This window comes from Rhinolophus hipposideros, assembly GCF_964194185.1.
Source record: "Rhinolophus hipposideros genome assembly, chromosome: 17".
NCBI classification, from domain to species: domain Eukaryota; kingdom Metazoa; phylum Chordata; class Mammalia; order Chiroptera; family Rhinolophidae; genus Rhinolophus; species Rhinolophus hipposideros.
The window spans coordinates 19,141,477-19,168,007 of record NC_138063.1 but is presented as its reverse complement, the minus strand read 5'-3'; the positions used below and the strand labels follow the sequence as shown (position 1 = coordinate 19,168,007).

The 26,531-nt window shown below is 48.8% G+C and overlaps 1 protein-coding gene across 6 annotated transcripts in view; it reads left to right on the top strand.

The window, feature by feature from the left end:
* MAPK4 (mitogen-activated protein kinase 4) overlaps positions 1–21,818 on the top strand; it is a 129,069-nt gene extending 107,251 nt beyond the window's left edge. For 5 of the 6 annotated variants that reach the window (XM_081078862.1, XM_081078860.1, XM_081078861.1 and 2 more), the window contains exons 3-6: positions 11,797–11,941; positions 13,421–13,582; positions 15,982–16,183; positions 18,972–21,818. In XM_081078862.1, coding sequence (XP_080934988.1) covers positions 11,797–11,941; positions 13,421–13,582; positions 15,982–16,183; positions 18,972–19,668 — 1,206 coding nt within the window. In that variant the 3' untranslated portion in view covers positions 19,669–21,818. The remainder of the gene's footprint in view (positions 1–11,796; positions 11,942–13,420; positions 13,583–15,981; positions 16,184–18,971) is intronic. The other variant, XR_013995293.1, reaches the window with a different exon arrangement.
* Positions 21,819–26,531: the final 4,713 nt, after the last annotated feature.

Sequence of the window (26,531 nt, the reverse complement as noted above, 5' to 3'; positions counted from 1 at the left end):
TGACCTTAAATCCCTCTATCCAACCAGAGCGCCTGCTCAGGAACAGTAGTGTGGGCTTCCCTGGGGAGACGCAGGAGTCATTCAGCAGAACCTGCAGATCACCTGAAGGGCCGTGGTTCCAAGCTGGATCTTTTCTGGATCCGGAGAACCTTCTCGTCATCGAGCTGAGAGCCAAGGCAGCCAGCCTCCGCTGATGTGAGTTCTGTGTGTTGTTCACAACACAGCCTGAGAAACCAGGTGCAGGAACACCCTTTCCAGCAGTGCAACTTGTTTACATGGATTGTAAGTGAGAACCTGTATACTGAGGGTAATTATACCCATGGACACAGATGGTGATGGCAACACACACCAGTGCTGGCTGGTGGGGGTGGGGAGTCTTGGGATCATGCAGGAAGTCGGCCTGGGATGGGGTGCCCTGCATACGCATGGGGGACAGTCCTGGTAAGGAGAGAAGGAAGTGGATACGAAAGAAGCACTCACTTTACTCAAGGCTCAGACACTTGGTTCTGTACACAAAGCAGTCGCTCTCAAAATGTGGTCCCAGACCTGCACTGTCTCCTGGGAACTTATTAGACATGCAAGTTCTCTGGCCCCACCCCAGACTTACTAAATGAGACACTCTGAAGGTGGGGCTCAGCCATCTGTGTTTTAACAAGCTCCCCAGGTGATTCTGATGTGAGAATTGCTGATGAAAAGAGTAGCATAACTTCAGAACAAGACCTGGGTTTATGCACAATGTCGGCACTTCACTAGCTGGGTCTCTATCTTTTTCTAAGCCTTACTTTACTCATCTGTAAAACAGGAAGAAAACTGCCTGCACTATAGAAGTAACACGTGGACGCCACAGGGTGGGGGAGCTCACCTGCTTTGTTCCCTGCTCTGTCCCAGCACTCAGAAAAGTGGCTGGAACATAGTAGAAGCTCAGTAGGTATTCGCTATAGTAATAATTGAATGGGGCTATTGTGAAGTATTCATTGAGGTTCTTTTTTTTTAATAGATTTTTTTTTTTTTAGATTTTATTGGGGAAGGGGAACGGGACTTTATTGGGGGAACCGTGTGTACTTCCAGGACTTTTTTCCAAATCAAGTTGTTGTCCTTTTAATGTTAGTTGTGGAGGGTGTTGTTCAGCTTCAAGTTGTTGTCCTTTCAATCATAGTTATGGAGGGCACAGCTCAGCTCCAGATCCAGTTACCTTTTTCTAGTTGCAAGGGGCGCAGCCCACCATCCCTTGTGGGAGTCGAACTTGTAACCTTGTGGTTGAGAGCCCACTGGCCCATGTGGGAATCGAACCTGCAGCCTTTGGAGTTAGGAGCACGGAGTTCTAACCGCCTGAGCCACTGGGCCGGCTCTCATTGAGGTTCTTTATGTAAAGCATTAATACAGAGCTTGGTAGGACTAGAGTGAGTGCTCAGTAATCACTGTTGTAATTGATGATGATGATGATGATGGTAAACAGTTTCTCTTCTGCAAAAGAGAGACTTCATCGAAATGACCTATTATGTCTCTTTTAGAGGAGGAAACAGATCAGTTCCACAGCCTCTGAGGATATGTCTAAGTGGGGAGAGAAAGGGGAGTAGGTTGTCATCTGGTCCACAGAGAGGAACAGAAGGAAGCAGTATGGCATGGACCACCTCTCGGCCTTGGGCCCTCCAAGTACAGAGCCATTCTCAGTCATCTCAAGAATTCCTAAGGGACCCTGAGTAGCTGGGCTGCTTCACAGGCTTGAGTCGTTCATATCATCTCAGTCCTAAACCCTCGGCTCGAGGCCCTGTAGGGCCAGACAAGCTGCAGTTACAGGGGCTGGTGGTCCTGCCCAGGGGTCAGTTTCCAGAGCAGCTTGTGGGAGGAACTTGTCACATACTCTTTACTCACTTCAAGTAAAGGAGATCACCCACATTCCTTTGTCACTCTAAACAATACTAAACTGTAGTAATAGTGCAAAAATCAGCTCCCTAAACTTCAATAATATCCTTTACTCCGGGACTCAAAATGACCATTGATCATGGTTTTCATTCCCCTGAAGAAATGAAAGAAGAAACCCAGTCACGGTCTAGATTACATTTCTTGGACCCCACCCCAAACATTCCTATTGTGGTGTATCTTTGATCAACATGAAATAAAATCAAATCAGGCAATGACATATTAAGCTTCAGAGTGTCACCTTCCACACACAGGCCAGTTGGCCTCTAGGACCAGACCATTCAAACAGCCCTAAATGATCAAGGAACATAAGCACAGGTGCCCACTTTGTGAGAGTGCCATGATAATCAAATAAAAGAATACGGACAGAGCTCAGGGTGGTACCTACCTAGCACGTAGCGAGCACCTGGCAAATATTCATTATTGTTACACCCATTACTCAGAAGTGCTTTGGGGTTAATATTCTCTTTCTTTTCGAGAGTGGAAGTGGAAGGGAGGTAGTAAAGCGCTGAGTGACCGCCAGGCTGGCCTCCGGTGAGATTAGTAGCCCAAGGGGCCCAGCTACCACGCAGTAGAATCAAGATAATGTCAAATAGAAATCCACAGCCACACCTCACAGCTGAGGAAGCCCCTAGATTTCTGAGGACTGAACTTGCACACGGTGGCAAACTTCATGACCTACAAACTTCAAAATAATCTCCTTTTGACTGGCGGTGAATTCCTGAAATGCCACCATGGGCATATCAATCATTTCCTTTAGCTTAAGGTTTTTATCCCGTTTGTGCACCACATTTAAAGTGAGCACCTACCCTGCGCACCACAGATAGAGATAAAAAAAGCTGGTCCCTGCCTTCAGGGTCTCCCCTACTATATGCTGTGAATTTGAAGAGAAGGGGGTCCAGGAACGCAAAGCCTTGCCTGCTCAGCCATGCAGAGGGGATGGGCCTGCAATAATTCCCCCAGATTTAAAATGCAAAAAATAAGTACTTACCTTACAGGGTTGTTTTCATGAGGTCAGCTGAGCTAATGCTGGCAAACTCTTTTGCATAATGCTCAACAAATATTAGTTTCCTCCCCACCCCCAAGCTGTTCTCAGTTACTTATACCTGGATATTAATGAGGGATCTGAGGGGAAGGTTTGCCAGGTGGCAGGAGAAAGATGAAGAGTGTTGTCTTCGTATGGGGGTAAGGGGAACAGAAAGGGAAGACTTGGGGCTCAGAGGTCAACTTCTCTGATGTTCTCCCCTACATGGCCACATGGGTCACTCCCTTGATTGCCTCTGCTCACAAGTTCCCTTGTCATAGAGGCCTTCCTGGACCACCCACCCCCTCCATCACTCTGTCTCCTTACCCTGCTTTATTTTTATTTCTAGTGCTACCTCCACCGGACATAGTATACATTCATATGTTCAGCTGTCTGTCCTACTAAAATGGATGCTGCATGATCACAGGAACTTTGTTTTGTTCACTGCCGGGATCAAACCTCAGCACTGCCAATTGTTACCTAATTTGGCCTTGGTCAACTTATTCACCTCTCTCCTTTTTCATCGGGTCATTTTGATAATTAAATGCCCTTATAATAAAGCAGCACCTTGGCACAGTGCCTGGCATATTATAAGTTCTCAGTAAATGGCAGCTATTATTATTGGTTATTTTCCAGTAAATTTTTACTTCCCATTCGTCAGTGGTCTGGGAAAGACTTCTGGCTACTCAGGGATTCATCTCGTCTTCAATGGAGATGGAAATAGAAGCCGGCACTAATTAGGGAACTGAAAATAAGGCTTACCTTTCCAAAGCAGGTGAACTGAAGATCTCTAGGACACTGGTTCTCAAATATGGCTGCACATTGGGATCACCTGGGGAGTTTTAAAAACTACTGATGCTTGGTCTGCCCCCAGAGATTCTGATGTAATTAGTATAGCAGGTGGCCTGAGCATCAGGATTTTCTTCAGTGCCCCAGGTGCTTCTAAACTGTAGCAGGTTTGAGAGCCTCTGCTCTAGGGTGCCACCAGATTTCCCCTTGAAAGTCAGCGAGACAAATATGTATTTATGACCTGGCGGTTTATGCATCTTCCTAAAAGGAGCCCTTTGCTCACAGACTGACTGTGCCCATTAAAAATTCATCTCTGTAGCCCAGCAGGACCCATCACTTAAAGAGGGCCGTTGATTGTGATGCAGCATCCTAGGATTCTAGTGCCCCACAGAGGAAAACTTGGAGACCAGCAGCACGAGCAGATGGGGAAACTGAGGCTGAAGCAGCTGAACCAAGCCTTCCCTCCACCCACCTCTGTAACTAACCCAGCAGCTGGTCTCGGCAAGGATGGTGGAGTTAAAGCTGGTGATCTTGGTACATCTCCGAATAAACAAAACATGTTGTCATGTCTTTGAACTGTAATAGAATTCAGAGTTCACACATGATTTGGGCGCCCTGAGGATAATATTCGAAGCTTCTATCTGTGACGGCGAGCTCTAGTTGAATTAAAAGACAACTACATTTCAAGAAAGTGCTTTTTAAAAAGAAGCCCAAGTTCATTGCTCTCATTTCCCTGGCATTTAAAAGTAAGGAGAAGTACATTATGCTAAGTGAAATAAACCTGTCAGCAAAGGACAAATTTGATTCCACTTATATGAGGTACGTAGAGTAATCAACTTCATAAGGACAGAAAGCAGAAGGGCGGTTGCCAAGGGCCGGGGGGAAAAGGAGTATGGGGAGTTGTTTCATAGGTACAGACTGAGTTTTGCCAGATGAAAAGAGTCTGGAGACGGATGGTCGTGATGGTTGCACAACCTGAATGTACTTAGTGCCACTGACCTGAGTGAAACAGTTAAGATGGTGAATTTTATATTATGTGTATTTTATCACAATTCAGTGTAATTTTTCTAAAGCAATTCTACCATAAATTTTTTTTTTAACTAAAAGGAACACATGGGGGTTACAGGCCTACAGGAACTTAACTGGGCTTTTGGTTGATTTCCATGGAAACCTGGGAAGAGCTGGTGAATTTCAGTGGACAGGATCCCCAGACCATGGAGTGAGAAAGGGGTGGGGTGGGGAGCAGCAGATCAGCATTGAGGGCACCTTAGGAGTTAATGAAAAGTCAGTGCAGCTGATTTAACTGTACTGTGTCTTCACCCATGTGTATTTAAGCTGCATAAACAGAGTGTACCAACTGACTTACAAATGACCGTGCTGGGCTTTTAAGATTGTGTGTTCCTTCTCTCAGCTTGAGAGAGTCCCTGCTGCATATTTTCGTGGAAATCAGTTGAATAGAATGCGTTTGGAGTCAGCAATAAGAAAGACGATTTGGCTGTGGTGTTTGCTTTTTAAAAAGGCTGCTAACATGCCTGTTACGGGCATTGGCACAAATAAGAGTTATGCCTGCAGAGGGAGAGGATTGTGGAGAGGGAGGCTGTATATTTCTGCTTAAACTGGACCTCTGAGAAGGTGGTGTTTTTCTACATGATCTTTTGATGAGTGTCTATAACACAAAGAATTATCCCCTGTTGTAGGTCGGGCTGCTGCTGGGTTGGAGAAACCTGCCTGGCCTGTGAACAAGGCAACCATAAATCCTTAGGGCAGGCATTAAAGATCATCGAAGGCCTTGCTGGTCCCAGAGCATCACCTTGCTCACCAGAGGAAATGATATCTACATTTAATACAAGTCCATGTCCCTGAGTAATCGAGGGCACCCCAAATTTTGAGAAGCTGTGCTCTGGCATCCACCAAGAGAGTGGGTGTTGGCACTCCACCACCCCACGAGGTTGTTCATTCTGTGCTCCATGCCTCTGCCTGTCTAGGACCCAGTCCCCCCTTGGACAGCCCTGATGGCTTTAGAGAGCCCTCTTATGTGAAAGGCAATAGAAACCCATATTCAGAACAAAGGTGCTGCATCCACACAGCCCGGGGGTTGGATCCCAGCTGAGCCACTTACAACCTGTGTGACTGTGGGTAGGTTGCTTACCCTCTCTGTGCCTCCATTTCCTCACTGTAAAATGACTATAAAGCGAGTCCCTACCTCATGGGGTTGTTTTGAGGATGAAATAAGTTAATCCATATAGAGCAGGGTGAGGAGCTCAATACATATTAGCTGTTAACATCATATACTGCATAGATTTCCATCTCACACTTAGCCTCTTCTCTGTCCCCAGAGACTTCAAGAACAAGCTTAACTCCTTGTCAGTATGATAGCCTTGCAAATGTCTAAAGGCAGCTCTCATGCTCCGCAACCATGTTCTCCAGCGTGAAAGTGCCCAGTCTTCACCATTCTATGTGTGACATGCCTTTGATTTCCACAGCACACCTACCAGTTCTCCACAAGAATTACAGCATCCATGCAACCGCCTCCACTTGCCCCTAAGGCTAAAAGTTTTACTTCTTCACAGCCTGATCTCTTTTTCACTTGACCTAATTTCTTCTAGATCAGACAAGGGTGCATATGTGTATTCGTACCCCCTTCTAAGGAAATGTGGTGCCTGGGGCCTTCCTGAGCCCATTAATCCCCTGCTATCAGGAGGCAGCATCTTTTTTATTTTATTTTATTTTTTGTTAGTTTCAGGTGTACAAAACAATGCAATAGTTAGATATTTCACCCCTTACAAAGTGGTAACCCCCCCTAATCTACTACCCCTCTGACATCGTATATAGCTACTACAATTCCATTGACTCTATTCCCTATTTTGTACTCCACATCCTGTGACTATATATATAGTCAATATTAAATTATAGTCAATATTCTTAGGGGATTAGAAAGCAGAGAGCAGCATTTTTGCTGCCAGCCCCACTGCAAGCTTCTCCAGGTTGCGAGTGACAGGGAGTGCAGAGCCTGCCACCAACTTGCTCCACGAAAGCCCCTCCCACTTGAAAGCCCTTCCCACTTGAAAGCCCCTCCCACTTGCAATACTCAGCTGGGGCCCTACCACAGGGTGGTGCAGGTCTGCAAAGGACTCAGGAGAAAAACACAGGCACGTGGCCCTTCCACCGCCTGCACTGAAACTCCTGTCCTGTCCATGACCCCTCCTTTCCCACTCTGAGACCTTCCATGCCTCCCTTTATTCTTCCTGGGGTTCTCAAACTGGGAGGGGGCTTACGGGTTCCCTGGGGAGTCCATTCAAGATGGAGGACTCTGGAGTCAGTAGCTTTGGTCCCATGTGCACATCTCACAAGCACTTCCCGATTCTGATGCAGTGGATCCTTGGGAACCATTGACTCTTGGCCCCAACCCCATGTCCCATTTGTCCACAGGTCCAGATGTCTTTGTCCCCTGAGCGTATTCTAGGTCTTCCCACCCCCTCAGCTGTACTTACACTGGCTCTATATCACCACCTAGAAAGTTCCCCAGCACAGCTATCTAAGATGTCCTCATCCATCAAGAACAACTCAAACCTCCCTCCCATGAAGCCTTCACTGACTCACCTCAGGACGAAACGCACCCCACCACACCGTACCCCACCACACCCCCGCGCTCCAGCATGCCTCTCCTTGCTGCTTACCATTGACCTTATCCAGTATGCAAGGCAGTGGAGGTCCAGCAGCGTACAGGTTAGAGTATGAGCTCTGCAGCCAGGCACCGCGGCCACCGCCCAGTCACCTGACCTTGGGCAGGTTGCGTCCTAGCCCGTGAAGGGCCCACATCGAGCCCATGTGAAATGCAAACACAGTACCCAGCCCAGAACAAGTCCTACATAAATGCTGACTGAGATCATTTCCTGGTCCTGCTGATCATCTTTTCAAATGGAACTGTTCATCTCTTTAACTACATTATGCACTCTTTGAAATCAGGGATGATCTTAATTGTCTTCATTTCTACCATACAGGGAGGACACATGGCTCCCAGGACACATGCCATAGGCATCTAGTTGGGAAGGTGAGGCTGTCATAGCCCCCTACTGTCCTGGCCTAGAAGCATCCATTCCGTAGGAGGGGAGAACAACTCTTCCCACCCTGTCACCCTACCACCATGTGCAGAGAGAGAGAGAGAGCTACAGTTGACTGGGCTTTTACTCTGGGGAGAATGCTGTCCCCCTTTAAGTTTGTCCCATCCTTGCGAGGGGCCAGAAGGTACATTATCATTAACAGGTGAAGTAGGAGTTTATTGGGCCATGCTTTTCCTCCTAGCCTCCTAACCCCCAGACCCACGAGATCAGGCTCAGGGTGGAGGCGTAGAGAGAGCCAGCTACACAGAGTGGGAGCCAGCCTAGTGCTGGCTCGCCCGCGCAGCACTTCGGTGCCCACCCTTGTCGGGGTGAGTTTGAGCAAGGCTGTCCTGAATTCCCTGGCAGGCAGCTGGGACTGACTCCACACTCCCCTGCTCCCTCTGCAAAGAGAATGCTCAGAGCTTTAATGACACCATCCCTCTAGCTCTATTAAGGGCCCCTCATTACCCTCTTCCCAGGGCAGCTGCTGGGAAAAGGGAAAACTTCATTTCCCTTTGAAGTTTTCAAAGTCCAAGCCTCCCCTTGGCTGTACTGGACTCCAGAAGTACAGCAAGATGGGCTGGTTGGTGGGAATACTGAAGCAGCCTTAAAGGCCGCTGTGACAGGGTCTGGATAAGGAACACTATCCAACTGCCTCCCAGTGGCCCCTCCAGAGCCAGCTTCTCACTGGGAACACCAAGGGACGGGGTGGAGAGGGTCAGGAGGAAAGGGAAATTCCAGTCTTGCCTCTTGCATGCTGAGAGAAGGCCACAGAGAATGACAGAATGTTGGCTTTGTGTCTCCTCAGAGCAGTGATGCCTTGCAGCCCACCAAGCGTGTGCCCTGTCCCACCCAGTTCTTCCTCTGTCAGCCTGCGGGTGGGTAAACCCCCGGAGACCAGGTCTGATCACTGAGGACAGGGTCCTCCACATACAAATGGATCTGAAACTATCCTCCCTGCAGGCTCAGGCAGGAAAGCCATGTGAGGACTTCTGTGCAGCCAATATACTTACTGATGTATGAGTCCTTCTGATAAAATTGAGTCTCCACTCCTGGGTATTCTTGAAAGAATTTTTTTTACTCTAGAAAATTCTTTTGCCCTATCCACTCAACGGAAACTCCTCTCTTGAATTTAAATCACCAGTGTCATGTCGTGTGCCCCCGTGCCTCTCCCACCCAGACACCCAGGGCTCCTCTCAGCAGAGAGTAGGACCCTGGGTTCCTGTGTCTGCCCCACCCATCCATGAAGGGAGCCACCCCTGTGTTCCCATCCCCTCTCCCCCAGGGCTCCTCTTGCTTCAGAGCCTGGCAGAAGACACTTCCCAGATTCTCTGTCCTGTGGCTTCTGAAACACATCAGTAAATCCCCTTTATGTGTCCAAAGGGCTTGAGAGACAAGTAAGCATAGGGAAGCAGCTAGTAGTTCACAAAAATCCAGCAGATTCTTGATTTTCATTTAAAGGTAAGAAAGCGCCAGGGGTTAACTTTCTCAGCTGCAATCATGGCCGGGCTCATCGTTCTGGCCCAGATGCAGTCTTGCCCAAACAAACATCTTTCTTTTACTTTCAGGGCAGGTGTTTCAGAAGGCAGCCCCCCACTTGTTTTCAGCTCTCAGATGCTGCAGATAAGCAGGTCCCTAAAGGACTGCTCATTTACATATCAAGGAAAACTTACCTTAAGTCACCTCCCCTCTCGGTGATCTCGGCTTTAGTCTTCCTGTGACAGTCTCAGCCTCTGACTGGAAAATAAATCAGACCATTCTTTATAACCCACCCACCAAGAAGTGACAGTACACAGACAGTTTGGCTTGTCTCTGTAATTTTTAGAATTAAACTTCAACCCCTAACAAACTTCTGTATATACAACACTGTGGATGAGTCTAGATGCATTATGCTAAGTGGAGGAATTTAGACTCGAAAGGCTACATACTGTGATTCCATTTACATGACATTCTGAACAAGGCAAAACTAGAGAGACAGAAAATAGTGGTTCCTAGGAGCTGGGCTAGGGGTGGGTGACAAGAAGGGGACACAGAATTGTTCGCCATGATGATGAAATTGTTATATTGTCTTGATTGTGACGGTGGTTACACTTTTGTCAAAACTCATAAAACTGTACACTAAAAAGGGTGAATTTTACTATATGTAAATTATACCTCAATTTCTTATTCATTCATTCACTCATTCAACAGCATTTAGGAAACACCTCCTAGGAGACAGACTTGGGGCTAAGCAATGAGGAAAATGGGCAATAAGGGCATATAGTCTAATGGTCCGGAAAGTGGGAGACTTCGGTGAAGTAAAGAAACAGTAACAAAACGGGGACTCTGGAGCTCCTGGGAGGGGCACCCAACCTCATCCCAAGGAGTCAGGAAGCTGCTGAGATGAAGCATTCTGAGTGACTCAGCCAGATAGGGCAATACAGGTGAGAACTTCCATCCATGGAATAGACACATGTAGATGTTCAAAGGAGAGAGAAAGAGGGCTACATTTAAAACATTGTAAGGAGTTCATTTTGGTGGGAGCATTGAGGCCGGAGAATAGTCATTTCTGGCTAAGAGGTGTTTTTCTCTTTTCCTCCTTCCAGTTTGAAGCCCTATTCTGAAGAAATATGTGCTACGGAAGAGAGAAAATTGCTGTCATAATTTAGGGCTCTCAAAAGGTTTTAACCACTTAATAAATCTTTGCTCAACAAAGGGAGAGATTTCGGATTAATTGATCAAAAGCTCCTGAGTACTTGGGCTTCCTAACTTTTCATCTGTTCTAACCTGGGTCTGTGACGCTTTTCACATCAGTAAGAAGGAAAATTCGAATGCTAAATGGGGAATGACATCAGCAGATCACAAGACCATCCCTAGAATCTCACATTGGATCCCCTCTGTCTGAATTGTTTCTTTGAATCCCAAATGGGTCTATTTTCTCACTTTAGAGAGACTGTCCAGGTAATCCAAATGGACATTTCCCAGGTTTCACTCTTGGGCCAGCTTTCTGAATTACATAGAGAAAAATTTCCAAATTGCCTTGTTGACCCTTGAACAACGTGGGTTTGAATTGTGTGGGTCCACTTATACGCCGAGTTTTCAATTGACTCTCGCTGTCGCAGTTGAAACCTGCATTGTTCAAGGGTCAACTATACGCAGAGGGCCAACTTAAGTCATACGTGAATTTTCAGTTGTGCGGTGGTCAGCACCGCTAATCCCCACAGTGTTCAAGGGTCAACTGTAGTTTCCTATTTGTGCTAAAATACCTATGTCATCACTGTACCTCTTTGGGGGAGGTTCCATCCAAGACCACAAATCTCTGAGCAGTGGCTGAAATCAGCTAGAACATCTATCCCCCAAAAGACATTCTGTACAACTCCCAGAACCCTCTGGGCCAACCAAAGCTGTGTGCACTCTGCCATTTAGGGCTGCTTCCGTATGCCCTTCATCTGTATCCATCATGAAGCTGGCCTTATCCATTCTCAGCAGAGGCTTGGCATCTGGTATTGTAGCCAGATGGTTAATTCTAGCCATCAGCACCAAAGCAACTGTCTTGATTCACATCTCTATTTCTGAGATTCAGTCACTGGATAAATAAAATTCCAATGTCTGAGCATTACTCTGTTGGTGGTGATAATGAACTAGAGTATGGTTCCCATTTATGTGTTTTACTAGATGAGGTGAGATTTGTTTTGCGTAGTTACATCAAGTAGAATGGGAAATTACTCCTTCTAAAATATTGGTATCCTGCATCCCTTTCTACACAGGAGAATCCCACCGAGGTTTTGAACCCCACAAACAAGCCTGAGCCTCCTTAACCAGGCCTCTGTTCCCTAATGCTCCTTCCAGATCAACAGGAAAGGATCAAGGGTGAAAGGATCCTGACATGGGTCCTGTGCCCAGGTGAAGAGAAAGGAGACGAGACATGGGAGGGAGGGAATCTGCACATGACTAATCGATGGAACCGGGAATTTCACCTTCCAGGGTTATCTGTCAGAAGGCTTGGTAACGAAGTGGTACCGCTCACCGCGTCTGCTCCTGTCGCCTAACAACTACACTAAAGCCATCGACATGTGGGCTGCCGGCTGCATCCTGGCCGAGATGCTCACAGGAAGAATGCTCTTTGCAGGTAAGTCACTAACCTTGCCACCTTCCTTCTCCGCTGACATCGTTCCAGAAAAAGAGAGGACTGAGTGCAAAAAACCACACTAATCACAAAATATGCTAGCCTTTCTTTTTGAAATAACCTCTGCACTACTTGGAGGCACCTTACTAGCATTTTAAGCAAAATATTAGAGAGGCTAAAAATAGCATTTTGAGGACAGAACTTTCAAAATCAAGTAACCACTTGTATTCAAACACGTTGAGATTTGAAAACACCCACCCTACACTTTTCAGCCCCTTTCTTTCTCTGCTGTCCCTGCCACTGTGAGCAGTCCATCTGGAGTGCTCCTTTGGAGAGGGGATCCCACAAGGGGCATCCAGAGTTCCTGAAATGACCCTCCAAGAGCCCACGATAGAGAGAGGTCGGAGGAACTCCTTGAGAGCAGACCCTGATGCTGTAGGCACTTTCTGGGTTGGTCTTCACAGCATTCACATATGCTTAGTGCCACAAAGGGCATCGTAGGGGGTGGGGGTACAGAACAGCCCCCTCCTGGGCCACCAGCTTCTGGCATACTGGAATCCATGAGAATCAGGGATAAGGGGTGTGCCCTCTGTGCAGCGGGATGAGTCAGGGGGACTCCTGGAGGAAGGAGAGGCTTGGGTGAGCATTCAACCTGGTAGAGCTAGGTGGAAAATCTAGTCATACAAAAGGAAAAATGGAAGCCATTAAAGTAAGAGTGGCCTGGCGGTCAGAGCGGCACAGCAAGGAGACAGCCCCGACCCACACCAGCAGTGCCAAAGCTCTGACCTAGAGCTCAGTGGTTGCCTGGGTGTAGAAGACGAGTTGAGTTTCTGAGATGCTTAGTCTGATGCTTCTTACAGATGAGCGTGGTTTTCATTCCCAGCGTCCAGCATGATCCCCGGCAGGGAGAAAGTGCTCACTAGATAATTATTTGTTGAATGAATATATTCTTCACTCCATGCTAGCCCACAGACCCAGCATGGCCTCTTCGTCTTCCTTCTGCCCGAAGGAGCACAGAGGCACTGTGCTCAAGACACATCCCAAACCCAATTTGTTATTCCTGATTTTTTTTTTTTTTTTTGCCTCCTACCTGGAATCCTAATTGGAAACCAAAAGATAAGGCTCATTCCTAACCTTAAAATCACTTTCTTCCCCAACCTCGTAAGGTAGCAGAGAGGCATATGGGAAGGAGCATTTAGAAAGCCTTGGACCAAGCTGTTCTTGTCACTTTGGTGCTGAATGACTTGGTGTATATCAGACTTCTCCATTCCAGAGGCAGAGACAATTGACAAAGCCAAGCCCCAGAGATGGCAAGCAACTTGCCCATAGTCACACAGCAAATTAGTGGCAGAGTGAAGACCAGAGTTAGGGCCCCTGGCTCCCAGCCCAGTGCTGCTCCCAGGCCTCCTGGAGCTGCTTTGGGGCTTCCACGCATCCAGTCACATGGGCAGCACAGTAAGCCTCCGTTGTTTGCCTCCCTAGGAGCTCACGAGCTAGAGCAGATGCAGCTCATCCTGGAGACCATCCCTGTGATCCGGGAGGAAGACAAAGACGAGCTGCTCAAGGTGATGCCTTCCTTCATCAACAGCACCTGGGAGGTGAAGAGGCCACTGCGCAAGCTGCTCCCCGAGGTGAACAGTGAAGGTACCTGAGCCTGACCGCCAGGCCAGCATCTGGAGGCCGCACTCTGGCATCACCGTGGGGGCGGGAGCAGCTGGTCTCCTTCCAAAAAGACCAAGCATAGTCCCTAGACAATAAGTGTTTATGACTTAAGGTAAAGCCAGTGCCATAGCAGGTAAACCTGAATTCTCCAGGCCTACCCAGCTAACAGTGTATTCACTGCTGACCTTACGTCCAGACTAAGTGGGGGAGTCTGGGGGAGGGCTCTGCCCAGGACCCAGGCTGTCAGAAGGGCTGCCATCTTCAACACATAGCTCTCAGTGTCCCCTCGACACCAGCTTCCAGCTGAAGCCAGGGGAAGAGATTGCAGAGACTCTTGCAGGAGGTTTTCATGGGTCAGGCCTGGAAATGGGGTGGTGTACTCATCACTTCCACCCCCGTTCCATTGGCCCCAGTCAACAGCCACATCTAACTGCAGGGGAGGCTGGGAGACGTATGCCAGTTGTGTCCTAGGTGGACAGGGGGCTTGCGTGGGACATGACTTTTGCCTTGAAGCTTAAAATGTCAGTCATGGAGAAGAAAGAACAACACCCTGATGTGAGGGGCCCACAGAGGGCAGAGCAAGGCTAGGGTAGCGGTTAAAGGGGGCAGATTTAGGTTTGATATAAGGAAGGGCTTTCTAATATTTGGGCTTCCCAGAAGCATCTGGGCACCTGCTAGAGGACCAGCTGTCAGGGAGAGGAAAGAGAAGACTCGCATTCTTGTTAGCGTCAGTGCAATGCCCTTTGCGATTGGCACTTTCCCACTTCAGGGTTTGCTGGGTCTTTTTAAATCTTGATGCTAATGGTGATGATGCCTGCTGTTTAACGGTTTCACTCTCCATTTCCTTGTCAAAAGGTCTAGGGTCATAGACGGGGCTGAGGGAGGGGCCGGAGGCCCACAGAGGCAAAGCCTTGGCTCACCCAGCCTGGAGCTGGGCTGTGCACTGCAGTGCCTGATCCTTCCCAGTCCCGAGAGTCTGAGAGGCTGATCCTCTCTCAGGTCTGCAGCCCTGGCTCAGAAGCATCCCCCTGAGCCCCAGAACGTTTGGGGGCGATCAGAGCTACTGCTGCTGAACTGATCTTTCGGTCTAGCGTTACAAAGCAGCACCGTGTCCTCCAGGGAGGCCAGTGACCTTCAGATTCCATCGATTTCCTGAATCATTGATGGATTTTCCTGCAAAGACATCCAGGGCTGGTGTGAGGGACAAGGGACTAGTATAGGCCGAGGCCCACCCAGGAGCCCCTCCGAGGGGACAGCAGCCTGGACCTTGAGCTGCATTCCTCTCTTTGCACGTGGGCTGTAACATGATTAGCCAACTCATGATTTAAGTGGATCCTCCAGCGCTGAGAAGTAATACAAACCTCCAGGCTAGACCTTGCCCTGAGATAACCCAGGGCTGAGCTCACAAGGCAGATGGGTACCCTTACCCTGCTCAGGAAAATGGGCACCAGTAGCTGTGCCCAGAGCATACCCATAACACCCTAGTGAAATTTTAATATACGTTCATGCTGGTTGGCAAATACCTACTGCACAAGTTTCTGAGTGCCCCTCCCTGTCCCCAGGTTCCAGATGCCAGAACCTCCCCTTGGTCTAACCCTAAAGGGTTACTGCCTGGCACAGTAAGTGTGGTATCAGCCTGGTGGTGACATATTTTGAAGCTCAGCCTGCCTTTATTTGCCAGACCTCCAGGGATGACATATGGTAGAAAGAGTCCTGGTCTCAAAGTAGGAGCGCTGGGTTGTCAGACCCTATCCCCCCCGCCCCACCTCCACTGACCCTTCCCACAGAGGCTTTTTACTGCTGGCCCTGAGGGGAGCAGGCTCCCCTGCCCACCCCAGCCGGACTCCACTGGAGACAAATGGTAGGTATAGAGATACCTCAGCTCCTTCCACAGGCGGGGCCAGCTCTGCGGCGTGTCCCATGCTGAGTCCTGGAGGATCCCAGTGGAACTGAGCCCCAGGTGCCCTCAGGAGACACCTGCTCATTGGCACAGCCTCCACTGTGTTCATCCCCCTTCCCTCCCAATGTACCTTCCGGGATCACTACCACATAGCTACCTACACTCCATTCCTTGTCTCTGGAGAAATCCAGCCTGAGGCAAAGTTCTAGATCCGGACCTCCTGCCACCAACTTTGAGCAGGTCCCTTCCCCCTTTCCACCCCACCCTGGCCTCTGTTACTTCATTGGTGACATCAAAAAATCAGCATCTGCTCTGGATTAGTCACTGGGTGATGGTGAGGATCATAAGAAAGAAAATGGCTAAAAACCTTTTCACAAATGGAAAAGTACAAACAGCAGGGAACATCACCATGTTAAGGGGTCTCTTTCTCAGCGTGGCAGGGGCAACAAATGACCATTATGTGCTGCTCTGTTCCCCACAGCCATCGACTTTCTGGAGAAGATCTTGACCTTTAACCCCATGGATCGCCTAACAGCTGAGATGGGGCTGCAGCACCCCTACATGAGCCCGTACTCGTGCCCCGAGGATGAGCCCACCTCGCAGCACCCCTTCCGCATTGAGGATGAGATTGACGACATCCTGCTGATGGCTGCCAACCAGAGCCAGCTCTCCAACTGGGACAGGTGCAGTTCCAGAAAGTTCCAACCCTGGAGTCTAGTGGCCACATTCCCATCTTCCCATTTCTATTTTGCCTCTGATCCTCCATGACCTTTCCCTCTGTCTCCCACGTTGTATAGACCAGGGCGCTTTCCCCAACTTACCTTTCTGCCTTTCTCCTGTCCCGATACTCCAAGTAGAAGACGAGCCGTGTCTTGTGTGTGGGGGTCAGGGGCCTTCCCCTATGTAACAGCCACCATCAGCTTTCCTCCCCACCCTGCATTTACTGAACACAGGGCTCACTACACTATTCAGCAAGCATTTCATGAGCACCTCCTGTAGGAGCTGACTTCTAGTAGGCTGGGAATTGGCCCTAGAAAAGTAAACTGCAGCAATACAAGACCAGGAAGCAATGCGAAATTACCACTGCACAACACATCTGTGTGGTTCCCGCCGGGAGATTCATACCTCCTGAGACTGCCATTAGGGGAGGTGGCATTATTGTTATTGTCTGTTGGCACACGAGGAAGCCACAACTCAGAGAGGTTCGAGATGGGTACTGTGTCACACAGCTGATACCTGGCCCCCGTGGGGTCCTCCCCAATGTCAGGCACTGCTAAGCAATCACAGGACTGTTTCCTGCTAAACTGGGCTGGGCCTCAGAATCCTTCTCAACACAGTGTGCCCCGGTGTCACCGCCAATGATTCAGAGTTGGGCAGAAGATACCTTTTTAGCCAATCTCCACGTAGGCACGTAATGATCTCTTAGGTCCCTTTCTAGTCTGATGTTCTTAGATTAGGCCGCTAAACATTTAGGCATCACCGTTGCCATTCCTGGGAGGGACAGCTAGCTAATGGCTCCTCCATTTAGAAATCAAGTCAGGGGCTTACCAGCTGGGACTCCAAGGGGCCTAAGTGGGAGCCCCACTGTTGTGTGAATGTGACAGCTAGTTACATAAGTGACAGATGAGCAATTTCTCCTTTTCTATCCTTTGACAGATGATGGCTTTCAGATTAAGGAGGCGCTCAGGGAGGGTCAGGGCAAACGCTGCTATTTTTGGGCAGGCTCATTGGTGATTGTTGTTATCAAGAGTTGCAAATGGGGATGAATGAAAACTCACTCTTCTGCTGCCCCCCACCCCTCGTGCTTGGCCTGCCCTTGACCGTGCTCCCTGCATCCCCTCCCTCTCCACTCCACAGTATTTGGGGACTCAGTGAGGTTCATCCCACGTTTATCGTGGCTGTGGCATGGAGTTGGTGCCAGGAAAAACTGTACCAGGGTTTCTTTGGCGACTGCCCATTTACTCGGACCACTTCTTAACCTGATGCACCTCTGCTCCCGACCTTTCCCATCACACCTGCATGAGGCAGGGAGACAACAAAGGCGAGGGTGCACCCTGTCCTGCAGGAAGGGTCAAACTGCTTAACCTCTGGACACCAGTGTCCTCATCTGTGAGGCAGGTGGTAACACTGACTCCACACAATTGCCGTGAAGACTACAGACAACTTAACGTCTGGCCCTTGGTGTGTAGCAGACGAGGGTTAGGGCCCTCACAAGCTCTTCCTCCTAGAAATAGCTGCAATTTCGGGGCCCCTCATGGGAGGAGGCAGTGTTCACCTCTGGGAGTGACTTGCCCTAATGGCATCCCTGGAGGAGCAGGCAGTACTGAGCCTTCCCGTGTCTCGCCAACCGTATCGTGTGGACAGCAGCTGCACGTCTGCCCTTCCCCACTGCCACACCTGCCCGCCGTTGGTGTGTTGGCTTTTCCTGTGTGAGCGCTAGGCCCCCTGTTACGTAAACAGCTGGTTGCTGGTTGATGCCTCTTCTGGGCTCCCTGCCTTCCCCTGTACCTCCCCTCACCCCCGAAAGGTTCTTCATAGAACACCTGGCCCAGGGAAGGGAGGGCTCAGCCTGAGCTGACGGCTGGCCCTCCTGCCCTCCTGCCTGTCATTTGCTCTTGGCTGGGTGACTTCGCTGTCTACTGACAGTGAAGGAAAGTTGACAGAGGGCAGAATTCCAAGGATCTTCTGAGGTGTCTGCAACCTTTCCATGGGCCCCCTGCTCTGCACCTATGCACAAGTGCTGCAGGCATCCAACCAGACCCACTAGGGCAGCCGTTCTCAGCCCTGTCAGTATCTTAGAATCACCTGGGGAGGTTTTAAAACCATGCTGATGGGGGCCCCATCCTAGATCTACTGACTCGGAACTGGGGGTGTAGGGCAGGCATAGCATTTTATTTTTAATCCCCTCAGGTGATTCTACTCTGAGCCAGGGCTAAGAAGCACTCATTGGGGCCCTGCAGCTCAAAGTGTGGTCCCCGGACCAGCAGCATGGACATTATGTGGGAGCCTGTTAGAACTGCAGACCCCAGCTCAGATCTACTACTAACTAGCTCAAGATCTGCATTCCAACAAGGTGCCCAGGTGATTTATGGGCACATCAGAGTTGGAGGAGCTCTGGAAAGTAGGTGCAGCCACTGGAAAGTAAATTCCACGAAGACAGGGATTTTGTTGTTTTGTCCACTGCTGTGTCTGGGAATGCCTAGAACAGCGCCTGGCACACAGTAGGTATTCAAGGAATATTTGTAAGGTAGTGAATGACTATAAAAGAATACAAGGGTTAAGCCAATCAGCCCCTCTCCCTTGGGGGGTGATGGCCGGAGCTGGAGGGACTGGGCCCGGGGTCCCACTGCCATCCTGTGTATACCATTGCACCATTGCAATGGTGTACCATTGCACCACCATCCTGTGTGTACCATTGCAACACCATCCTGTGTGTCCCATTGCAACACCATCCTGTGTGTCCCATTGCAGGTACCCTGTGAGCCTGTCATCAGACCTAGAGTGGCGGCCAGACCGGTGCCCGGACGCGAACGAGGCGCAGCGCGACCCGCGCGCGGGCTCGGCGCCGCTGGCGGAGGACGTGCAGGTGGACCCGCGCAAGGACTCGCACAGCAGCTCCGAGCGCTTCTTGGAGCAGTCGCACTCGTCCATGGAGCGCGCCTTCGAGGCGGACTACGGGCACTCCTGCGACTACAAGGTGGGGTCTCCGTCCTACCTGGACAAGCTGCTGTGGCGCGACAGCAAGCCGCACCACTACTCAGAGCCCAAGCTCATCCTGGACCTGTCGCACTGGAAGCAGGCTGCTGGCGCGGCCCCCCCCGCGGCCGTGGCCGCGGACCCCGGGGCTCGGGAGGACGAGCCCGCCAGCCTCTTCCTGGAGATCGCGCAGTGGGTCAAGAGCACGCAGGGCGGCCCGGAGCGCAGCAGCCCGCCTCCCCAGGGTCCTGGGCGCGGCCTGTCTGCCTCCCCGCCCGGCTGTCCAGCCCCCGTGGACGGAGGCGCTAGCCCCCACTTCGACCTGGACGTGTTCATCTCCCGCGCCCTGAAGCTCTGCACCAAGCCTGAGGATCTGCCAGAAAACAAACTGGGCGACCTCAACGGCACGTGCATCCCCGAGCACCCTGGTGACCTCGTGCAGACGGAGGCCTTCTCCAAAGAAAGGTGGTGAGGGTGGAGGGGGCACTCCAACCACCCCCCCACCGCGCGCCAGCGGGAGGCCACCCGAGACAGCCAGGCCTGGCAGGAGGAGGCCACCGCCCTGGCACCCCCACCACCCCATCCACCCCTCTCTGCTCCCTGGGGGTTAGCAGAACGCAGGAAGGATCCGAGGAGAGGAACGGCCATTTCTTAAACTGCCTTAATAACTAGCCTTTAATCTCTGGGAGCGGGTTTGAACAGGAGCCTAATTTGGGGGTTGATCACTTTCCCAGCCGAAGAGGAGGTCCTTGCGTTTTTGGAGTGGGGGCCTGCAGGAAAGAAACGTGTCTGAGACGACAGTCTGCAGGCCCTGCCCGTGTGGCTGGGCGCTGAGGAATCTTGTAGGCGTGGTGTTGAAACCAATCTGGCCCAACTAACCTCACTGACGGATGACGAAGGACAGTGAGACTCGGAGAAGCAGAGTCTAGCCAGTGTCAGGGCAAGCCTTGAACCCTAGTCTCCCAGCCCCCGGCTGTCTGTCTACTCTATACCGTGTTTCCCCGAAAATAAGACCCAGCGGGACCATCAGCTCTAATGCGTCTTTTGGAGCAAAACTTAGTATAAGACTGAGTCTTATATAATATAATACAATATAATTTAAGACTGGGTCTTTAATATAATGTAATATAATATAACATAATATTGGGTCTTATATAATATAAGACTGGATCTTATATTAATTTTTGCTCCAAAAGACACGTTAGAGCTGATGGTCCCGCTCGGTCTTATTTTCGGGGAAACATGGTAATGTCTTCCTCTGCTGGGATCATACTGGCTTTTCAGTCAGAAAACTTAGTCCAAGAGGTGTCTTCCGTGTCCATTACTATCTGACCCATTCGACGATGTTCTTTTATTCAGAGCAATGTTTCTTGTTTTCCAAAATTGGAAACTGAGCCAGTTTCTTTCCCCTAGTCGCCAAGCATATTTTTTTCTGGCTCCTCAAGTACATAAGTATTTTCATTTGCCATGCCCCTGTATTTGCCTCACACCTGCCTGGTCTGAAATCTTTGTTGCAGATCAGATCAATTTGAGGTCTGTGGATAAAAGAACTCATTCGCCCAGGCTTGTGTCCACACTGCCTCCAGAACTCCCTATGCACTTTTCCTGACACATGCGCAGACACAGTCAGAGCCCTAGTTCCCAAGGGGATGTCATACGTGGGTAAGTTTGAATACAGCCATTCCGTGAATCTCTCCAGCCCCTCCTCCTCCCCATCCAATGAGGTACCCACCGTACAGCACGTGGGACCTATCAGGCCTCATTAATACTGTCCTTGATTTTGGTCATCCTCTTGGCCCTGGCAAAGAGCAGGCCCTACAGAAATGCATTAGAGAGCAAGTGGCTTAGGGAATAAGGAATCCAGAAAGGTAGAAGATGTGAAAGGTAGGGAGCCAATATCAGGGGCCCTTAGGGGTCAGGCAGCAGCATGGGAACCCCACAGCAAAGGAAGGGACTCAAGGCAACGATGCCCCTACTAGTTTAGGCCAGGATGTGTTTGGAGCATACACAGAGATGTGCTCACACAGAGCCTGGGGTACCGGCGTGTGAGCACAGCGCCCCTCGGCAGAAGCATGGTCCAGGCCCCTGGAATGCTGTGCCATTTCCACCACTGGTGTGCAGCTCCACCCCTTCCCCTGGCACGCCCAAAGATACCCACAGGAAGTCTAGCCACTCTGAGCAGAGGTCCCCCCAGTGTTCGTCTTGGCTATGTTCACCCTCACCTCGACAGCACCTTAAATCTAATCAGCTAACTAGAAATTGTACATTGGAAACTGCAACACATTAGAAACTTATATTTAAAAACAATTAATCACACTGACCAATTTTTAAATGGAACGTATGTAAATATGAAGTATTTGGTTTGGGTTGTTTTTCTTTTTTCTTTTTTTCTTTTTTTCGTTTTTTAAGAAAAGGAAATGTACACCACTCTTCATGTGCCATTTGTCCTCAGAGGGCGGCTTCCCTTTTTTGGTAAAGGAACAAGCTGCTGACCTTGATCAGAAGTTCATATGTGATTATTATTACAGAGGAATTGTTATTACTACTTATGTTTTAAAAAATCTGTTAAGCGTTATTAAACTTGATCAGGACTGGCCAAATAAAGTTTTATTGGAACATGGACTCATTTGTTCATTTATATATTATCTGATCCTGTCTGGCAATGGTTGATTCATCAGATCCTGCCTGGCTTCCCCCTGCACCCATAAAAGCCAGTGTTTTGAGGGGTTGCAGTTGGAGGGGAGGGGAGAGGAGAATCTACGCAGATTGGTAATCAGGAAAGTGATTCCAGAATCATTTAGGTCAGGCTTGGTGTTTATCCTATAGATTTCAAACCATATCTAAGAGCCAATGCTAAACCTTCTGACCAAGTTTCAACTGTTCCTCCCGTCACTATAAAAGGTGCCAGTATCACGAGAGTTGGGGTAGCCAGCCACCCAAAAATACCTGCCTGAGCCATACTTCACAGACGCCTGAGATTTCACCCATCTGAAGTTCACCCTTTTGTAACACCTATGTCAAAGCATTAGCCTAAGCTTCATTCATTATTCAACAAATATAGGCAATAGAGAGGGTTTAATCTTTTTTTTCTTCTTATTTTGACTTCCCTGAAAGGCCCTTTGATTAAAGGAATCTTCTGTTGAAATGCATCTGAGCCAAGAAGAACAGGCTGTTAAGCCAATTGTGGGATTCCCTCCAAAGTGTCAGCTGAGAGTAACAATCTCACAGCTGGGCAGACATGAATGAAGAAATGACCCAGGGGCGGCTGGATGGCTCAGTTGGTTAGAGCGCAAACTCTCAACAAGGTTGCCGGTTCAATTCTTGCATGGGATGGCGGGCTGCGCCCCCTGCAACTAAGATTGAAAACAGCGACTGGACTTGGAGCTGAGCTGCGCCCTCCACAACTAGATTGAAGGACAACGACTTGGAGCTGATGGGCCCTGGAAAAACACACTGTTCCCAAATATTCCCCAATAAAAAAAAGAATATTATTTGAAAGAAAGAAACAGAGAGAGGAAGGAAGGAAGGAAGGAAGGAAGGAAGGAAGGAAGGAAGGAAGGAAGGAAGGAAGGAAGGAAGGAAGGAAGGAAGGAAAGTAGGAAGGAAAGAAGGAAAGAAGAAAGAAATGGCTTAGAGCCATGGCAGAATCCTGGCTGAAATTTTATATTTGAGAAGCCTTGAGGCCTGGGCTGCTAGAATGTAGAAAAAGGAATCTGAGGCAGGAGTTGAGAACCCCCAACAGAAAACCAAAGGTGTCCCCTCCCAAAGGAGTTATATGGGGACAGCCTTAATTCTCCCAGCAGCAATGTCCATTATTGTCAACCAGGGAAGCTCACCCGAGCCTTCGCGTCCAGGGTATTTCTGGGGATCGGTCATGTAGGACTCTGCCTGATCTGAGTTCCTTCGTCGTCAGCCCCTCAGAGATCAAACTCACACAGCATGACCCAAGGTTTCAGACGTACAAAAACACTCTTTGCTTACCCTTCAATGTTCTCGATGCCATTAGTGAAAGTTGGGTTTACCATTCACCCCCTCGAATGGTAAATCTTGTGCTGTTCCCTGCTCTCCTCCCTACCATTTAGGGGAAATCAATCTCACACAATTAGTATAAAATGTCTTCAGAGAATGCCAGACAACTGGAGAGAAGACAGGAAACAAAACAGATAACTTAAAGATTTTTTTCAAACCAAATGTTTCATGTAGGATGCAAAATGTTGGCACGTCATAAAAATATGGATGTATAAACAGCTGTAGTTGTGCTCAGTTTGTAGTGATGGAAATTGTATTTTTACTTTGAAAGAAATTTAAAATAAAACAGAAACACTCTTACCAGGCAGCATATTCCAAGGGCACTGAGGAGCCAGTCAAGGGCCCAGTCCTTCTGAAGATAGGCCGTCCTTTGGGATGTACAAGGTTTGAGAAAGTGGGGCCTGCCGAGCTAATTCTATACTACTCGGTGACTTTGAATATAGTTGCGTCTCCTGTGACTCTAAAGTTGTGTGAGAGTTTGTCTCATGTGAACATTACAGCAAAGCTGAGGCAATGCAGCTATTTATAAGAGATCTTATTTGGTAAAATATGCCCACATATTTTTAAGATTATGCAGCATTATTAAAGTAGAATAATAATAAAAACAGGCATGCTGAGGCAGGTGTTAGGCAATCTAACACCTGAGACGCCTTTTCTTATTGAATCATGGTCCACCTATGAAAGCCAAGCCTGTGGACAGATTTGCCAGCTCGCTCACTGCTCATTCTATCAGTGTGGCTATTACCACCGGCGCACTTGTGGTATATCCATGAGGACTGCTTTAGGAAGCGATCACTTCTAGCTACCCCAGAGCTGTACCGGAATGCCGAGCTGAGGGCTTCAGGGTTCTGTGGCTGCGTAGCTTCCTGAGCAATGGCCACGTGAGCCAAGAGGCAAGATTGAGAACTGAGGATGTCAACCATCAGGCTGAGCCACACCCAGCTCCAACCCTCAGAAGATGGCTCTCTGGAGACTCTAGAGGGGAAAAGGAAGGAAGAGATCAGACTCCTCACATGGGAGCCTACCAATTATGATCAGAAGGTGTGATGGTTAACTTTAGGTGCCAACTTGATTGGGCCATGGTGCCTGGATATTTGGTCAAACATGATTCTGGATGTTTCTGTGAGTGTCTTTGGATGAGATTAACATTTAAATCAGTGGGCTTTGAGGAGAGCAGATTACTTTCCATAATATGGGTGGGCCTCATCCAATCAGATGAAGTCCTGAATAGAACAAAGACTGACCTCCCCTGAGCAAGAAGGAATTCTGCCAGCAGATGGCTTTGAACTTCAACTGCAACATTGGCTTTTCCCTGGGTCTCCAGCCTGCTGCTGACCCACCCACCCTGCAGATTTCAGGTTTGCCAGCCTCCATAACTGTGTGAACCAATTCTTTAAAATAAATCTCTCCCTCTCTGCCTCCCTCTTTCTCTTTCTCTCTCTCTCTCTCTCTCTACACACACACACACACACACACACACACACACACACACACACATCTTATTGGTTTTGTTTCTCTGGAGAACCCTGACTAATACAGAGGGGCAGGGCTTTACAAGTATATGTGTCATCTATTTTAATCCTCACAACTGAGAAGACAGATGTCATTAAACCCATTTCCCAAATGAGAAAACTGAAGCACAGAAGTTAAATAATGTATCTAAGATCAGCATAACTAATAAGGATTCAGGGCAAGGATAATAGAGCCAGACAGCCTGAGCTGAAATTTTAGTTCTCCCACTTACTAGCAGTGTGACCTGGAAAAAGTTCCTTTAAGTTTGTGATGCCTCAGTTGCTTCATCTGTAAAATGGGGATGATGATAATAATAATACCACCTATCTCATAGAATCATTATGAGGATTAACTAAGTTAAAATATGTAAAGCACTGAATCAACTACAGCGTTTGGCATGTAGAAAATGGTATAAGGTTTGATAAATATTTAAAATAATCAAGATTATAGCAATAGTAAATGATGGATTCAGAATTCAGACCCACTAACGCTGTCAATATTATGTGTTCTCTGGGGTTTTTACATTATTTTACATCAAAAAATGTAGAAATTCCACTTCCCAAATCAACAACAAAAACACCAGCCTTTGGAGTATTTGCCTAGCCCACACCCTCCCTTCTCTGAGAAGTATGCTCTCTCACCCACAGGAAAGGCCCCTGCACCCAGGTACTGTACCGGGGGGAACTTCCTCCCTCACCCCTCTCACCCCCCCATAGTGCCTGGACTACAGCAGACACCTGACCCAAGTTGGGCGAACATGTTCTCTCTCCTGGGAATTTAGATTGAACATGCATAGATGCTTGTCAGTCAGGCTTTGCTGTTGCTTGAATTGAGGACAAGCCACCTTTGGAACTACGGAGTGAACAAATTCATCATGTGTCCTTAATCACAGAGAGAGAAGAATAAAGCAGGGAGAGAGAGAGAGAGAGAGAGAAGGAAACTGCTGCTGTTGGTCAGGTTTCTTTCTGTTTCACTCCCTTGCGGGAACCTAACTGCACCTCCCACGCCTAGTTCCTACTGGCTACCACATGACCTTAGTATAAAGCCCCTTTCTGTGCATCTCCTTTGAGTGGATTCTGCTACTTGCAACCTAGAAGAGCCCTAACTGCCTTCCTTTGGCCTAGCCTGGTCTGGCCAGCAGGAGCCATGCATTGAGCAACCATACCTGACCTGGATGTGGGGGCAGCTTTATCCCCCCAGCATCTATTCACACTTGGGCATAGGAAGTTCATCAGAGCAGCCCCCTGTGAGCGGTGCTTTGAGAAAAGGGAGGAACTGAGTGGTTCCATGAGGTGAAGGACTCTGGGACGTATTTGGACAAAGCCTACATCTGGGTCAAAGCTGGGTGAACCGAACCACGGGACAATAATGAACACCCGGTGGGAGGGGAAAATATGGAAGGACAGCAGGGGGCCAACTTCATCTCCACCACAGTCCTGCCTGGGGCTGACCTGACGTAGACAGGCAGAGGTCAGTCAATGCCAAGAGAAGTCCCTTTGGCTTAGCACATACACAGAGTCTGACATTCTCACTGAGAACAGAGACCAAGGACACCAGGTTATTGGTGTAATTAAACTTCCCGTCAAAATCTGTGAGCATGAGAGTTTATCCAGCCAACAAATGTCCCCTGACCATAGGAAGGAGAAGAGCCACAGCTGTTTTTACCAAATGGATTGCATTAAATTAATTACGTTACCACTGGACAGCTCATTCAATACCCTCAAGGAGTTTAAATAAAATCAGAGATGTTAGAACAGAAAGAGACAATATAATACATCCAACCTTTCACCCTAG